The 17767-nt window shown below is 40.5% G+C and overlaps 1 protein-coding gene across 5 annotated transcripts in view; it reads left to right on the top strand.

Moving 5' to 3' along the window:
* The first annotated feature begins 2356 nt into the window (after positions 1-2356).
* The window catches only part of ALKBH3 (alkB homolog 3, alpha-ketoglutarate dependent dioxygenase), a 39300-nt gene continuing 23889 nt past the window's right edge, over positions 2357-17767 (top strand). The window contains exons 1-7 of one of the 5 annotated variants that reach the window (XM_055281859.2): positions 2357-2740; positions 4142-4290; positions 4644-4747; positions 5547-5581; positions 7136-7183; positions 10248-10351; positions 12577-12665. In XM_055281859.2, coding sequence (XP_055137834.1) covers positions 4164-4290; positions 4644-4747; positions 5547-5581; positions 7136-7183; positions 10248-10351; positions 12577-12665 — 507 coding nt within the window. In that variant the 5' untranslated portion in view covers positions 2357-2740; positions 4142-4163. Of the gene's footprint in view, positions 3004-4141; positions 4291-4643; positions 4748-5546; positions 5582-7135; positions 7184-10247; positions 10352-12576; positions 12666-17767 lie in introns of all 5 variants that reach the window. The other 4 variants (XM_055281860.2, XM_063641855.1, XM_063641856.1 and 1 more) reach the window with 4 other exon arrangements.

The raw sequence follows: 17767 nt of genomic DNA, 5'->3' as shown, positions 1-17767 counted from the left end.
TACTATATACTTCCCTCCTTAGTTTAAAACACTTTGAATCCACTTCCATACATTCCACACATTAGCAAAGTATGTGTAATTACTATAGTTCTTTCAGCATGCAAGCTGTTTTATCCTAGATCATAGTGTGTACCAGCTTACCTGAAGCATTAATGAGGTTTGAACCTAGTTAGGGTCTAGTGGCAATGAGGCAGAAGAAGGGGAAGTAAATTCTGGTGGGTCTTATAGAGAATGAGCTTCCCTTTTGAAGTCATCTGCCCCAGCTGAGGGCTTAGCAGTGTCTTCAAGCAAAGAATGACTAGTCTCCTCAGACTTAGGAGGACAAGCTACTTCCACTTCCAAGGAAGGCTCATGGTGACGTGGGTGTTCAAGACTGTCAGTTATCTGGGTCTAAGCAGAGTGTTTATTTCAAATTTTGGGATTCCATTCCTTCCCAATTGATGCCTTAACTTTCAGAAGAGAAACTAACCTGGTAATTCAGCCCACAGGAAGTAGTCAAACACTGTGGGCCACTGTGCACTAAAGAGCCAGCTGAGAGGAGTACACTGGAACCAGAAAAAAAAAAGCCCCTTCCTCCTCTAAAGTTCCTCCAGCACCCTCCATTGATGAAGCTCACTGCCCACTGAACCAAAAGGCAAGGGAGAAACCTTCCAATATTGCAAGCAGGGTAGTGAAGGGTGGGTTTGGAATGGAGACTCAATAGGTTGATAATTGGCAACACACTTCGCCTTCATTCCTTCTCCCATGGTCTCTACCACAACCTCCTGATAAAAACTCAAATACTTCAAATAGAAATAAGAAAATCAAGACCCTAATGAGGATGCCAAGACCATTAAGAACATCTAATACTATATACTCGCATCGTCTAGGGTAACCAACCATCTCAGTTTGCCCAGGACTGTCCTGGATTTAGCACTTAAAGTCCTGTGTCTTGAGAAACTCCTCAGGCCCACACAAACTAGAACAATTTGTCATCCTACATGTGTCCTAGAGGTTTTCAAAATTTTGTGCACCAGAATCACTTGGCTACTTGTTAAAAACACAGGTGATTCTGTTAAAAAAAAAAAAAAAAGCATTGATTTCAGATGCAAGTAAATCATGGATTGACTTTTGAGAAATACACTACTTAGAGGCTGAATAGGTGTTAATCACTACTTTTAGGAACTCCTCAATCCAGACTTCTTTGTTCCTGTTCCAAAACTATAATCATTGAAAAGAAAGAAATGACATCTTTTAGAAGATACAGCCAAAGTTCCTGAGCCAGAAGCCAGACATTGACAAATTAGTTGATGGGGGAAAAAAACTGTAGTGTGGCCTTAGCATTTTCTCTCCTTTCAGGTCTAGGATAAATCATTTTTTCCTTCAGTATCACAAAGTATAACAAATAATAATGAGTGCTGTGAAAATGGATTTGATAGTAGCAACAATATAGGTGCATTGATGAGGTGTACCTATAATGAGCTTCCTGCAGGTAAACACTCATATCAGGCTTATTTTACAGATTTCCACAGTGACTATACTTTGGCAGATCTTAGAGAATGACTTGCATAAAACAGTCAGTTCAGTGCTACTTTTGCTATTTTCATACTGTAAAGTACATGGTTTAACCTGACCACTTTAAAGATGTTTCTCATGAGCTCAAATGGGGTGAGCTCTTTTTCATTTTTTGAGTTTTGTTGTGTTCCAGGCATTGTGCTATATTCTTTAAATGCATTATCTCACTTAATCCTCCCAACAAGAGCGATACCCATTTTAAAAAGAGGCAGAGTACTTGTCCTAGATTATACATCTAGTAAATGGTGGTGTCTGGGCGAAAATGTAGGTCTGTTTACTCAAGCAAAATTTGCTCAGCACTGGAGAGAGCCAAGGCGAATTAAGGCGTGGTCCTACGCCCTGCTGTAAATGCTGTGTTCGGAGGCGTGCACAGGCTGCAACAGGAACATAAAGGAGGCTCATTTCAGGCTCTCCGTGGTTTTTAGGATAAAATGCAAATCCTTTTGCCTAACACATTATAACCAGGTCCCCCAAACTCCTCTCCCTTTATCTAGTCCCGCAGGGACCAGGTCGCTCTTTCTGCCACAAAGATGCCGATGCTTGGACATCTCCAGTTTCGCGGAACTCACGTAGGAGACACGCCTTCACTTCCACCTTTGCCAAACCCCGACCCCTTCACACCGCTCCCCTGCACTCTCAATCCCTGTCCGCTGCAACACATATCGCCTCATCAGCACCTTCGGTGATTAGGCCCTCCAGGCGCGGGGGTTGTGGGACTACCCGGACTGAGGACGGTGCACCGGAAGTCCACCGGAAGTAGTGGCGGCGCTGCGTAACGTCGAGAGGAAGTGCCTGATGCCTCGGCCTGTGATTGGGAGTTGCTGGAGTCGGTGCTTCACTCTTAAGGTTCCGACCACAGACTGCGGAGTGGGTCCGGGGCTGGGAGGGCTGCCTCAAGTCCTAGCGGGTTTGCACGGGCGCGCCCGGCTCCGCCCGCAAGTGCGCCTTCCCGACTTACTGCTGGGTGCGCGGGGCTGGGGGTGTGAGGACCACCCCTGAAGTCTCTTCCTGGGCGACCTCCGGGGCCTCATTCTAGGCCTCCTGAAAGAGAAGGATCTAAATTAGGAAAAGGAAGTACCCTTATCCACGACCAAGCTCTTCCACCTGCGGAGCTCGCTTAGTCTGCACCTCAACCTTGCGGAAAGTGACTGCCCTGTTTACTGAGGAAAAGCTGGGTCTCAGAAAGGTGAAGTCATTTGCCATGGGCCATGCAGCTGGGAAGTGACAGATCTGGATTCAAAGCGAGTTCTGGCGCCAGGGCCCTTGTATTTTACAGCACTGGCTCTCAAGCTTTATGTGCATCAAGAATTCCTGGGTTGAGGGTGGCGTTAGTTAATAAATTCTGGGACTCTACAAATTGAGTAGATCTAGGATGGGGCTCTGGAATCTATTTTCAACAATTGTTCCCTGACAAATAACATACGGCTCCCCAGTAAATGGAGCAAGAAGGTGAGCAAGTCGTATCCTCTGCGGGGACTGTAGGTAATTGTGTTACGCTTTTGGGGCCTCAATTGAGAGAACATGTCAAATGGGAGCTCCTGGGATTGGAGAATTGGTATTTGATTGTCATTAACTCTTCTGGGCAGGTGGCAGCCTCTGTCGTCTGTCCACCTATTAAATGAAATGAATTACATGCTTATCATCTGGGGGAACTTGTTAAACACACAGATTCCTGGGCCTGGCTCAGCTCTACTGAATCAGAAGAGGTGGGAGATGGGACCTGGGAATCTATAGGCTAAGCAAGCTATTAATATAAAATGAGCTTTTACCTTTGAGAACTTGAGGTGTGAAGCTTTCTTAGGTAGAAGCATAAAGAAATAGATTACAGATTTGGAACATGTGGCTTGAATTTCCTTGTTGTTTTGGTAGCTGTAAGTGCTTCTTCATTTGCTGTAGGCTAAACTTCTACTGGTACAACTGTCAAATTAGTATTATTAGCCATTATGAGGTGGATGTATCAGTTAGCTGGAGGCAGGAATTTAATAAAAGTTGAATGTTTATCTACCTGTTGTTGATTTCGTGAGTGGCTTTGGGTGCATCGTTAAACTTTACCGTCCACATACATACCTGCATAGTGTCAAATCTTAACACTGCTTGTTTTAAAGACAAATACCTGTATCCATCCTAAATCAGATTTTCTGGAGGTGGGCCATAGGTGTTTTGAACAAACTTCCAGGGAAGTTTGATGCAGCCAGTGATAATGGAATATATGCTTGGAAACAGTCTTAGCCTATTTCTCAATGTCCATGTAGGTGAAAATGGGAATAGTACAGTTTCCTTATATTCTACTCTTGGGGACTATTAAGAGGAATGTGGTTTATAATAGGTCCTAATTTTAGAATTTCTTAAAATGCACTTTCTTGTGAAAGAAACAAAAGTATTATGATAAGATTACAAAAGGTGAATGCTAAAGCCAGCAGCCCCAAATGACTAGGCTTCTTGATTGAAATGTTGTGATGACAGAAACTGATTTTACATGGAAGCTCTATTGCCACTGAGAGTCTTCTGCCTGAAATTAATTATGCCTTAGGAGTAATTGTTCACAATCTTAACTAAAAACACTGTTTTCTTTTGTTTTAATAAACAGATACCATGGAGTAGTTTGAAGCATGAACAAAATCTTCCAAAAGCTCAGAGCAGAAGCCTTTTTGGTCAACATGGATGAAAAAAGACGGCGAGCCCGAGTTCAGGGAGCCTGGGCTGCCCCTGTTAAGAGCCAGGCCATTGCTCAGCCAGGCAAGAATCTGTAGGGATTTTGTGTGTGTGTGGATATGGACAACTCTCATTCTCTTTTATTTATATCATTTCGGTTTATAATGGACTTCCATTTCAATTGATGTCAAGGAATTGTTTAAAATGTGGCTGATATTTTGTCCGATTTTGTTGATGGTGAGCTAAGGGTGGGTCTTTAGTGTTCCTCATATTTAGTCCACACCCTCAAACCGTTCAGTATCTTCTGTTGACTTTACCAGTTAGTTTCTACATGTCATAGAGATCATCTCCAAGTGGGCTTTATTGGCCCTTGCTCAGTAGAAGGTGCTGAGAACAGACTTTCCCCTGGTTTGAGGCTGTCCCCTCTCTTGTTTCAGCTACCACTGCTAAGAGCCATCTCCACCAGAAGCCTGGCCAGACCTGGAAGAACAAAGAGCATCATCTCTCTGACAGAGAGTTTGTGTTCAAAGAACCTCAGCAGGTAAATTCTTGGTTTTTTCTTCAATAGTGACAAAAATTTGCTTAGAAAAGTGATTTTCACACAGTAGACACTCAAATAAATAATGACTGAATAAATTCACTCATAGCAGAGCAGAAGAACTACAATAATAATGAAGTGCGAAGTATTTCAGTTCTTTTCTATGTCTGGGGATTCTTTGTAGTCTGCTCCCAGTTTATGGTCACATGTTATTCCTGTATTTTTGGCAAGGAGGTTACACCATAATGAGAACTTGCTTGCATTGGTTATTTGAGCTCCAGCAGTCCTAAAACTGTGCTGTCTTCAGTGCTATTGCACTTCAACGTCTTTGGAATTAGATTAAAATTTCAGTTATTACAGCAAAATGCCTGATACTTAGCCCTTTTTTCCCATGAGGAAAAATGTAGGAAACAGTGAAGATTTACTTTTTAATAATGTGGAAAACTGAAAAAGTTGGGTATCTTGCCGTAGTAACAACCCTATAAATAATTATTAAAACTCCTTATTTTATAGCGTATTTTCTATTTTCAAAAAATCTTGTCAAGATTTTTCCGGAGCTGCTGGCTGCTAGGAAAATTTATTAATTCTATTAATAATTGTATCTTCTTTTACTGTCTACTAGCAAATGTGAAGTAGTTTTAATAAGAGCAGAGACAAGGGTCTCTGGTGGGTTAGTGAGAAGTTGGAATAGAAAAGAGATAGATTTTAACTTTATTTTGACCAGAAATGGGAAGATATGGTAAGTCAGTATCCATGAGGATTAAGAACATTCCAGAAGTAAGATCTGCCTATTTCCTTGCAGGTAGTACGTAGAGCTCCTGAACCACGAGTGATTGAGTGAGTAATTTGCTGTCTTCCTGTAATTGTTGCCCACAGTGAAATGAAGAGGCTGGAATCTTTCCTCACCGTTTTTTCTATCTGGAAGAGAATGGCCCAATAAGTGTCTTAATTGTAGTCTGGAATAGTCCCATCTCAAATGTCTTTAAACTTGATCTTTTGAGAAGACTTTCTGAATTTGCTGATAGTATGGAAAATGCAACAAGGCATCCATATGTTAAACTTTGACTCATGTAGATTTCCTGGCCCTATTTCACCGATATCTGTAGACAGTAAGCTAAACCTCTCAGGCAAAGACAGAGAGGGATTTTTCCTGAGTCATTGAAGCATGGTTCTTTGAGAAGCCATTAATTGCCTCTTTTTTTTTTTTTTTTTTTTTTTTTTTTACTAGCAATGCTATGAAAGCTGCTGGTGCTATAGATGAGCTTACAGTCCATTTATTAAAACCATGTAATTATTCCAGAACAATTTAAATGATAGTAAACATTCTTCTTACATTGATCTGTGTGTAAAATGTTCTTGTCCAAAGTTGGTGAGAGATGCTTTGACTCCTCTTTTTATGCTTGTCAATTTTCATCTGATGTAAATTGTCAGTAGAAACTATTCTTTTATCTTAGCAAATTAGCATCAGATATATGTTCTTGCTCATGATCAATCTGTTTGTTATGCTGTTTGACTGCTTGCAGGTTAGCTTGTATATCTTAGAAAAAGTCTCAGGCTACAAATCAGATAAATTTTAATCTTGTACATCATGAAAAAATAGACTGTATCTAAGGTCTAGTGGTAACACAGAGGATGAGAGGTTAATATAATTTGCCTGGATTGAAGGTCAGGAAAAGTTTAAAGGAAGTGATGCTGAAGCTAGGATTTTTGAAAGGTGAATGAGAGTTTTCTACTGGACCAAAGTTGGAGGTGGATTGGATTGGGGATGCCGGGTGATGGGGTGGCATTCCAGCATGTTGAAAAGCATGGAGTTAGAGATGTAGTGGTATATTCAGGAGATTCCAAGCAGTTGATTGCTGCTGGAGGGTGATGAGTTTATGGGAGCTGTCAGAAGATAGAGCTACATTATGAGGACCTTGAGTGCAGTTTTGGGGTGCCATTGAAGGATTTTAATCAGAAGAGGAACCTCATCAGATGTATATCTCTGAAAGCAACAGAAGCCCAAAGCCCTGAGATGTGCTTGCTACCTGTTAAATGTATCCCCTATTCCATATTCTCCAGAGGAGTGTTCTATTTGAAACCTGTTTGTGCAATAGATTCCTGGACCGTAGCTGCCTCAATTATGGGTAAAATATAAAGGAGTAGAATCAGAATTGATTTTATCCCAGTTTTTGTCTCCATGGCCTGATCCTGTCACAATTCCATTCCCAGTGCCATTAATGATATACCATGATCTTCTCAGTGGTAGAAGAAGGTGGGGATTATGGCTCTCTCATAATTAAATGACTTTGGTGAGCCAGGACTTTGGCAGTTCAGAAGGATAAGTCTTCCACTGGGTAGAGCATATTGTTTTGCCTCAAACTAACAAGTCTGTTTCCTTTGTTTCTTTAGCAGAGAGGGTGTGTATGAAATCAGCCTGTTGCCCACAGGTGTATCTAGGTAAGCGAATCCTCACAAGAAGTGACTGTAATTATCACTGAGTTATAGTCTTGAAAATAGTCTACTCCCCTAGATAAAGAAAATGTGGTACGTGTACATTATGGAATGCTATGCAGCCATTAAAAGGAATGAAAGCATGTCCTTTGTGGGAACATGGATGGAGCTAGAGCCCTTTATCATCAGCAAACTAACGTGGGAGCAGAAAACTAAATACTGCGTGTTCTCACTTGTAAGTGGGAGCCGAATGATGAGAACACAGGGACACACAGAAGGGAACAATAGACACTGGGGCTTGTCGGTGGGTGGAGGGTGGGAGGAGGGAGAGGAACAGGAAGAATAACTAGTGGGCACTAGGCTTAACACCTGGGTGATGAAATAATCTGTATAACAAACCCCTATGACAAAAGCGTACCTATATAACAAACCTGCACATGTACCCCAAACTTAAAGTTTAAAAAAGTCTACTCCCTTATTTCAAATAGGTAACTTCTTCTGCCCCTTAAATTCTTGGGGAGCAAAAATTTGATAATATCTCCTTTTTATTAGTATTTCTAGCATCAAAATGTTTTCAGGTATAGTCCCTAACCTTTCTGTCAGATACAGTAGCTACTATGTCCCCAGTTTTTTAGATGAGGAAATGAGACCTAGGAAGATTGAATATTTTTTTCTTTTTGAGACAGAGTTTTGCTTTCGTTGCCCAGCCTGGAGTGCAATGGTGCTATCTTGGCTCACTGTGACCTCTACCTCCTGGGTTCAAGAGATTCTCCTGCCTCAGCCTCCCAAGCAGCTGGGATTACAGGCATGTGCCACCAAGCCTGGCTAATTTTTTTGTATTTTTAGTAGAGATGGGGTTTCACCATGTTGGTCAGGCTAGTCTCGAACTCCTGACCTCAGGTGATCCACCTGCCCTGCCTTAGCCTCTCAAAGTGCTGGGATTACAGGTGTGAGCCACCACTTCTGGCCTGAATATTTTTTCTTAGTGCCACATAATAACTTGACATTAGAATTGGGTCTAGCCTGGACTTCTGTGCTGTGAGTGCTACATTATATTATTATATTTCATGTGTATTACATATTATATATTATTGTATATAATGTTACATATTGCTACACTAGGGTAAATTTTTTTTTGTTTTTTTTTTTTTGTTTTGTGTTTTGAGACAGTCTCACTCTGTCACCCAGGCTGGAGTGCAGTGGCATGATCTCCACTCACTGCAAGCTCTGCCTCCAGGGTTCACGCCATTCTCCTGCCTCAGTCTCCCGAGTAGCTGGGACTACAGGCACGTGCCACCACGCCCAGCTAATTTCTTTTTTTTTTTTTTTTTTTTTTGTATTTTTAGTAGAGACGGGGTTTCACCATGTTATTCACCATGGTCTCGATCTCCTGACCTCGTGATCCGCCTGCCTTGGCCTCCCAAAGTGCTGGGATTACAGGCATGAGCCACCGCGCCCAGCCGTCTTTTTGTTTTAGAGACAGGGTCTGGCTCTATCACCTAGGCTGGGGTGCAGTGGCACGATCTCGGCTCATTGCAACTTCTGCCTCCTGGGCTCAAGCCACCCTCCCACTTCAGCCTCCGAGTAGCTGGGATTACAGGTATGCACCACCACACCTGGCTAATTTTGTATTTTTTTTGTTTTTTGGTTAGTGATGGGGTTTCACCATGTTGCCCAGGCTGGCCTTGAACTCCTGGGCTCAAGTGATCTGCCCGCCTTGGCCTCCCAAAGTGCTGGGATTACAGGCGTAAGCCACCATACCTGGCGTAGGATAGATTTCAGTAGTTAAAGCATATACTATTTAGGGTATATTAGGCATTAGTCATTGTTTTAAAAACATTTGAAAACATTGAAACATTAACATCGCCTTAATGCATGAGTATACTGTCACTACAAAATAATGAGACATTTAAAACAAATAGAACTTACACATCTAAATGAATTTCTTAAGAGGAGCTTCTGCTGGAACAATGGCTCTGCCATGGTTATAACCCTTTTTGGAACTTTTATTTTAAAGCAAGTCACTCAAGAAAACCAGTTTTATTGTTTTGGTCATATCTTATTGTTAACTAGATATGGCTTCAGGTAAGCTTTGGCTCTTTCACAAAATCAGATGCACCTTCAAAGAGTGAAGATTTGCTACCAAGGCAGTTTAAGAGAATCTTCCGTGGGCTTTCAGAAGATGTCTTAAGAAAGATATTCAAAATTATTTTGAGCTGAGTTGGCATTGTTGAAATAAACACATATTCAGTGGGAGAAAGAACCCTCATTAGCTGTGTTTATTTTGATACAGTCATAATGAGCTCTAGCTTCCCCTAGAATTAGCATAGTCTCAGAAGACTACCAATTGTTTAAATAAAACAGGGCCAGGCATTTTATTAGTTATTCTTTTTTTTTTTGAGACGGAGTTTTGCTGTTGTAGCCCAGGCTAGAGTGCAATGGTGTGATCTCAGCTCACTGCAACCTCCGCCCCTGGGTTCAAGTGAGTCTCCTGCCTAAGCCTCCCAAGTAGTTGGAACTATAGGCATGTGCCACCACGCCCAGCTAATTTTGTATTTTTGGTAGACAGGGGGTTTCACCATGTTGGTCAGGCTGGTCTCGACCTCCTGACCTCAAGCGGGTGATCCACCTGCTTGAGACTCCCAAAGTCCTGGGATTACAGGCGTGAGCCACTGTGCCCAGCCTTATTATTCTGTTTACTCTTCACAGTGAACCTATGAGGTTGACGTCATCTCAGTTTACAGATGAGAAAACCAAAGTTCAGAGAGGTTCAGTAACTTGCCCAGGGTTTCACAGCTAAGCAGTACTGAAGTACTGTTTGAATTATGATCTATAAAAGCCCTCACCTATCATCCCTTTATCCTTCATTGCCTCGTTTATTTGTCCCAACATGAAAGGAGTTTATTTTACATCTGGAGTCTCATGACCTCTGCTTGCCACGGGAGCTGTGGTAAGATGATTTCATGTACCCGTTAGAGGCTGCATCCAGATTAACTGTTTCCACTAACATTTAGAGTCTAACTTATCTTTTCCATGTTCTTTGGTTAACAATAGTTCATTCTGCACCCAGGGTCTGTTTGTATCCTGGCTTTGTTGACGTAAAAGAAGCTGACTGGATATTGGAACGGCTTTGTCAAGATGTTCCCTGGAAACAGAGGACTGGCATCAGAGAGGGTAAGTAGATCCGAGAGGTCACAGTTGTTGCTGCGTGTTCTCCCTCTCTGGAATGTTCCCTAGTACCATCACCCCTGCTCACCACAGCTAGTCTTAAACAGAAATTCAAAACCTGAGATCCTAAGAAGGTAGAATTAGCCAAAAAGGACAGAGAAGAGTATTCCAGGCAGGAGAAACAGCAGGTGGAAGGCCCAGAGATCAGAGAGAACATCGCAGGAGGATAGAGGCGAGAGTTCAAGGAACCAAAGGCAATTTGGTTGGCTGAACTAGGCTGACATACTTACCTCCTTTTGTGTCTGTTCACTGACTATTGCTTCAAATGGTGCCAACTTTTTCCTTTCTTCATAGAAACTTACAGAGCTTTCTTTTTTTGATCCTATTTTGCATACATTCTGTCACACTCCTTGCTGACTTTGTATTCTTCTTTAACTTTCGCCAGAAGAGTCCGGTCTCCTCTAGCTTCAGCATCTGTACTCTCCTGAGCTTGTGAAAGTGACAACGGCAGTTTGTTACCTGAGTTGGAACCTGAATCTCTGCGGGCATCCACAAGCTAACAGTGCCTGTTATACCACAAGCGGTCACTTGGGGGCGTCTGTGCTCTAGCGTAGAATTTTCTTTCTGGCATATTGAGTGAATTTAAATTTTCTGTAAAGAGGCAAAGTATATATAGTTGTCTCTCAGTATCCACAGGGGATTCTTCCCTGTGGATACTGAAATTCATGTATGCTCAAATCCTTTTATGAAAACTATCATAGTGGCCGGGCATGGTGGCTCACGCCTGTAATCCCAGCACTTTGGGAGGCCGAGGCAGGTGGATCATGAGGTCAGGAGATCAAGACCATCCTGGCCAACATGGTGAAACCCCATCTCTACTAAAAATACAAAAATTAGCCAGGCATGGTGGTGCACACCTGTTGTCCCAGCTACTCAGGAGGCTGAGGCAGGAGAATTGCTTGAATCTGGGAGGCGGAGGTTGCAGTGAGCTGAGATTGCACCACTGCACTCCAGCCTGGCAATAGAGCGAGACTCCGTCTCAAAAAAAAAAATAAAATAACTATCATAGTGTGTGCATATAACCTATGCACATCCTCTAGTATCCTTTAAATCATCTCTAGATCACTTATAATACCTAATACAATGTAAGTGCTGTGTAAATAGTTGTTACACTGTTTTTTATTGTGGTATTGTTATTTTTAATTTTTATATATTTTTTGAGTATTTTTGATCCATGGTTTGAATATTTTTAATCCATGGTGGATATGGAACGCAGAGATATGAAAGGCCAACTGTACTGGCTTCATTTTTGTTACTCATGCATCAGAATAGGAGTCAGTTTTCTCTCGGCCTTCAGGACAGCCTTCTCTCAATTCCCACAGTTTCTGCAGCAGGGCTTTTGGTGACAGACATGGCTTTGATTGTTGGCTCTTTCATTCAAAGTAGTTGTTAACTTTAAGCAAATTACAGTTAAGTAACTCTCTGATCCCGTAACTCTATGATCCCTGGTTTTCTTATCAGTAAAATTAAATTAATAATAATGTCTTCCTTGTAAGGTTGTTGTGTTAATAAAATGAGATAGCGCATGAGATCGCCTGGTACATAATAAGCCTTCAGTGAGTATTAGCTGCTGTTATTATTATTATTGTTCTTATTGTTGTGGCTGATACCAGTTGTGGGAAAAAGAGTAGATCTATGGATAACTGCTTCTCTAAATTGGAACATCAAAGCCTTCTGGCGAAAATCAGCTGCATGCTACAGTTGGTCAGGGCACTTTTTCCTCCATTGAATCAGAAAGGTTTACACAACACTGGACACATGAATGAGCAGTTTGTCTTGTTTCTCATATGGATGTTGGTGCCACAAATTTCTGCAGACAGGGGTTCAGGCTCCATATTCTGCTTTTCGAGACCGTCCCTAGTCTGAGCCCCACTGTTCCCCAGTGTGACTCTTTGCCCTCTCTTGTTTATGTCATCACTAATACAAGCAAGTCACCCACATTCTCATCTCAGAGCCTTTGCCCATGCGGTGTCTGCCAACGCAGTGGTTTCTCTTGTCCATTCTACTTGCCAAGTCCCATATCTTCTGTGAAGGTGGAACTTTGGGTCACAGCCCATTCTTTCTTTTCCTTTGTATTTCTCATAGCACATTGCAAGGCACAAAGTTGGCAGTCAGTAGTAACGCCTTAAATAGCATTAAACCATTTCAAAGGCCTGTATTTTCTTTCTTAGATATAACTTATCAGCAACCAAGACTTACAGCATGGTATGGAGAACTTCCTTATACTTATTCAAGAATCACTATGGAAGCAAATCCTCACGTATGTCAACATACTGTCATTGGTATGGTTTTATAGACTATATACTATGTGTTGAGTGCTATAAAATAACAAATTACCTTGCAGAGATGCATGCTGGTTCCTAGTTCAAAAAACCTCTCTGAGCTGAAATATTGAGTCTTTGTGCTTGTCATCCTTCATGTGCTTTTGATCCATAGATGAGCTAGAGGATGAGAAAAAACTAGAACTAGAGTAAACTGGACCAGAGTCTAGGATTTCAGGAAAATGAACTATTTCTTCTCCTAATATCCCTCTTTCCTAAGCTTTTCTGGCTGTAATCCTTCTGTGTACACCCTGGTATGCATTTGCTGTGGGGCTGAGTCCTTATGACTGACGAGTGAGGTCAACATGTCTTTTTCTGTTTCTCAGGCTCTTTTGCTATTTGTGAAAAAAAAATCTAATGTTTTTCTTGTTAACTTTGTATTTATTCTATGGCTGCAGTTCTCAGACTTCCATCTAATTTTGCTTTGGCTTATTTCTGCTGCTGCTTTTGCTTTTAAAAAATTTCCATGAAAGTAGACGAAGATATTCTAGTATATAAATTAAGCTCATCCAGGGGATAGAGTTAAGGTCCAAGAAATAGCTCCCTGTTTAGTTCCTGGAATCTTGCCTTTGGCAAATAATGTTATGTTTTATTGAAAGAGACTTTGAAGAAAATGGAGTTTTGCTTATGGCATTGGGATACACAGAAATGTGACACATTTCAGAGCTTCTAGAAATTTGTAATTGCAAGCCACCACTTTACTAAAATGTTCAGGGAGAAAACATTGACTGAGGGAACATGGCCTTTTCACATAAGGAGATAGCTGCACGCTTTGGTTTCGAGGGCTGCATTTAGAATGTGAGCCGGGGAAGTGCCGAGACCCTTTATATCTGAGCTTGATTTTGAAACATGGAGATAATAGAATTAGGCCAGTCCAACATAGCCTGCTTTCCTTGTTTCTGTCAGAATTAATTTATCTTCTTGTCAGTAGTCACAGCAGAGAATTTGAGGATTAAATGGGCTGTGGGGAAGTTCTTTCTCATTCATTCTAGTTAATCTTTTAGAACAAGATTTCTCAACCTCAGTAGTATTGCCATTTTGGGCTGGATAATTCTTTCTTGTGGGTCTATCCCTTGCGTTGTAGGATGTTTACCAGTATCCATGACCTCCACCTGTTAGATGTCAGGGGCACCCCTCACCCAGTTGTGACAACCAAAACCAACTCAAGACATTGTTAAACATCTGCTGGGGGGCAAAATTGCCCCTGGTTAAGAACCGGTGGGAATAAACACAAAGCACAGCATCTGCTGAGTAAGGTAGCCTCTTATTGTCTGACACTTTGGGAACATTTTGACAACTCTTCAAAATAATTTATGACAATCCTTTTTTTTTAAATGTTGGTAGGATGTGCTTATTGAAAATTTAGAAACTGCACATAAACAGGAAAAATATTAAAATTCTTGATAATTCTACCCGATGTTTTGGTTCCAATCTTGTTATTTTAGACAAATATACCTAGAGAATCTTTTTTTCTGTAATAATAAAATAGTCCAGATGTGGTGGCTCATGTCTATAATCCCAACACTTTGGGAGGTCAAGGTGGAAGGATCGCTTGAGGCCAGGAGTTCATAACCAGCCTGGACAACATCGTGAGATGCCTTCTCTACAAAAATTTAAAAATTAGCTGGGTGGAGGCAGGAAGATTGCTTGAGCCCAGGAGTTTGAGGTTACAGTGAGTTATGATCACACCATTGTGCTCCAGCCTGGGAGAGAGAGCAAGACCTTGTCATTCAAATATATATATATATGTTTTTACCGTTTCATTTAACTATGTATCATTAACATGTTATCACTAAATACTCTTCTACAACATCATATTTAATCACTGTATAGTATTCTGTAATCTATGTGTGCCATAGCTTATTCAAACAACCCTCTTTTGTTGGATAATAATGTGGTCAAATTAGAATTCTTTAATTTGGATTTGGCTGGCTCATAACTTTGTCTTTATTGGTGATATATTTAGTTCATTTATATACTATCTTGAAGAAAAAAGAGCTGCCCTTTCTCAGATTTTTATTTATGTTCATTTTAAATTTAGATATAGGGTCTTGTTATGTTGCCCAGGCTGGTGTTGAACGCCCAGGCTCAAGTCATCCTCCTGCCTCAGCTTCCTTTAATAGTTATGATTATCGGCCACACCCCGACCTCTCAGAATTTTTTAAAGGTGGATTCACTAATGTATGTATATATATATATATATATGTTGGGAGTACTTGTTTAGTTTAAAAATGTCATTACCTGAAGCTTAATATCCCATACAAAAGGAGCAATTTCAGTCATGGGTTTTTAAACTTGTTTTAGTTTTTGTTCAAACTAAATCTCATATGAGCCCAGTGTATAAAACAGATCAGAGTCTTAACGGGCTGGGAGTCCCACCGACTTGACCTCTCCTTTAGACCCAGAGGTACCTCTGAGGTACCTAGAACTCTATACAACACTGTTTGAAATCCACTGAATAGGTCCTTTCACTTCTGTGATTCATATTTTTTGTATTCTTTTCCTAAAATGTCTTTTAAGGATAAAACGTCTTCACTGAACAGTGAGATAATGCTGAATTTTAATTTAGACATTCAGTTCTGAGGCATCTGAATATAGAGTATTGGTTGGAGAGTCTAAATTAATCTTCTGGTTCATTATCCCCCTTTTTCTTCCTTTTCTGTCTGTTTCAGTATCAAAAATAACCCAGAAAAAAAAATACCTACTTAGAAACATAACACAAACTTTATGTTATCTCAGTATTCAGTCCCTAAGCAAGTCAGGGAAGTGCTAATTAGATTCTCAGTGACATTGGAGAAAAAAGCCTGTCTTCCTCCTTTATATTTTGTTTTTCTTGTTAAGTGTGTAATTCTAGCATCTGATCTTTATTGCTATGAAGATAAATTTAAAGCTGTAAAGTAAATAGGAAATACAGCCTGCTGATATTATTATTGGAATTTCACTTTGGAATTTATTCTCTTGAACAAAGGTTAATTTAATATTTTTGTTTTATGAGTGTGGATCTTATGTTAAGTGTTTTTCTACCACAATAAAAAAGGAGAACAAAAGATACAGAAACTTCCAACTTCCGGAGGCTTCCTGAGTCTCCCCAGGTGTCCTATTAGCCAACTATTTGTTGTTTTTGCTGTTTATTTTTTAAAATCCTCTGCTTAGAATGTAATATTATAATGTAATATCCACAAGAAGGAATTCCATCGTTAACCATGGTTTTCACATCAGAGTAAAGCTGAGTGATTATGTAAGCTTTCCTGGCAGTTTTACCTGACAACCATGGGATATACTTAATAATAGTAACAATAATATTCTTTCCTTTGCTGAACGTCTGTTTCTTCACTGCGAAACATATAACATGATATGGTTTGGCTGTGTCCCCACGCAAATCTCACCTTGAATTGTAATAATCCCTGTATATCAAGGGCGGGGCCAGGTGGAGATAATTGAGTCATGGGGGCATTTTCCCCCTTACTGTTCTCATGGTAGTGAATAAGTCTCAGGAGATCTGATGGTTTTATAAATGGGAGTTCCCTGCACATGCGCTCTTGCCTGCTGCCATGTAAGAGGTGACTTTGCTTCTCCTTTGTCTTCTGCCTTGATTGTGAGGCCTCCCCAGCTATGTGGACCTGTCAGTCCATTGAACCTCTTTTTGTTGGTAAATTACCCAGTCTTGCGTATGTCTTTATTAACAGCATGAGAACAGACTAATGCAATAGACATTCAAGGAGTTCCCTAAAGTATCAGTTCTTAGAGTATAATCTGTAGATCCCTGGAGAGGGTTCATGAAACCTTTTTTGAGAATCTACAAGTAAAATTATTTTCATAATAATACTAAGTCCATATGGTATTTTCACTGTGTTGGGTTTGCACTGATGGTAATGGTGGATAAAGCTGCCAGCACCTTAGTATGAATCAAGCCGTTGTCACCAAACTGTGCTAGTAGTCATTGTGTTCATCATCATCATGCCCTTCCAGTGTAAACTTTAAAAAATGCCAGTTTCATTTAAGAATGTCTGTTGATGAAGTAGTAAACATTCGTTTTATTAAATCTTGGTCTTTGAGTATGTGTCTTCTGAATAGTCTTCTTAATGAAATTAAAAGTATACCTAAAGTACTCCAGCTACAAACCGAAGAGTGATTGTTTGAGCTGTAAGCTGAACTAGCTACTTTTGTTGTGGATTGTTTTTGCTTAAAATACAACTGGCAGACCGACTGTGGTTATTCAAACTTGAGTATTTGGCAGACATTTCCTCATAAATGAGTGACGTGAATGTCACTTCAAGGAAAACAATGGACAAGATTTTTTACTAATGATAAAAGTTGAGTTTTCAAGCAAAAATTAGAATTTTAGAAAACTGGTATCTGCCACTATTAGAGTTCTCTAGAGGGACAGAACTAATAGGATACACACACACACACACACACACATATATATATATAAAGGGGAGTTTATTAAGTATTAACTTACACAATCACAAGGTCCCACAAGGAGAGCCAGTCCAAGTCCCAAAACTGAAGAACTTGGAGTCCGACGTTTGAGGGCAGGAAGCACTCAGCACGGGAGAACGATGTAGGCTGGGAGGCTAGACCAGTCTCTCCTTTCCACATGTTTCTTCCTGCTTTATATTCACTGGCAGCTGATTAGATTGTGCCCACCAGATTAAGGGTGGGTCTGCCTTCCCCAGCCCACTGACTCAAATGTTAATCTCTTTTTGCAACACCATCACAGACACACCCAGGATCAATACTTTGCTTCCTTCAATCCAATCAAGTTGATACTCAATATTAACCATCACAGCCACTTTGAGCCTGAATTCTTCCCATTATTTAGGCTTTTCTGCTGAGATCAGTAGTAATATTGTTGGATGAGAATTTTTTTTGTTATTGTATAATGAAATGTGTCAGTATTTAGAAGATCTGTATAACTTAGTGAACTAATATTTTCCAGATGACCAGTGGTTGATGTTACAAAACCATACAAAGATTCATTCAAAGTGCAGGCTGGACCAATGGCTTTCTTATTGTTTTTTTTTAGAGACACAGGGTC

Source organism: Symphalangus syndactylus, chromosome 6 (genome assembly GCF_028878055.3).
Source record: "Symphalangus syndactylus isolate Jambi chromosome 6, NHGRI_mSymSyn1-v2.1_pri, whole genome shotgun sequence".
In the NCBI taxonomy this organism is placed as follows: domain Eukaryota; kingdom Metazoa; phylum Chordata; class Mammalia; order Primates; family Hylobatidae; genus Symphalangus; species Symphalangus syndactylus.
This window is presented reverse-complemented; position numbering and strand designations above follow the sequence as displayed.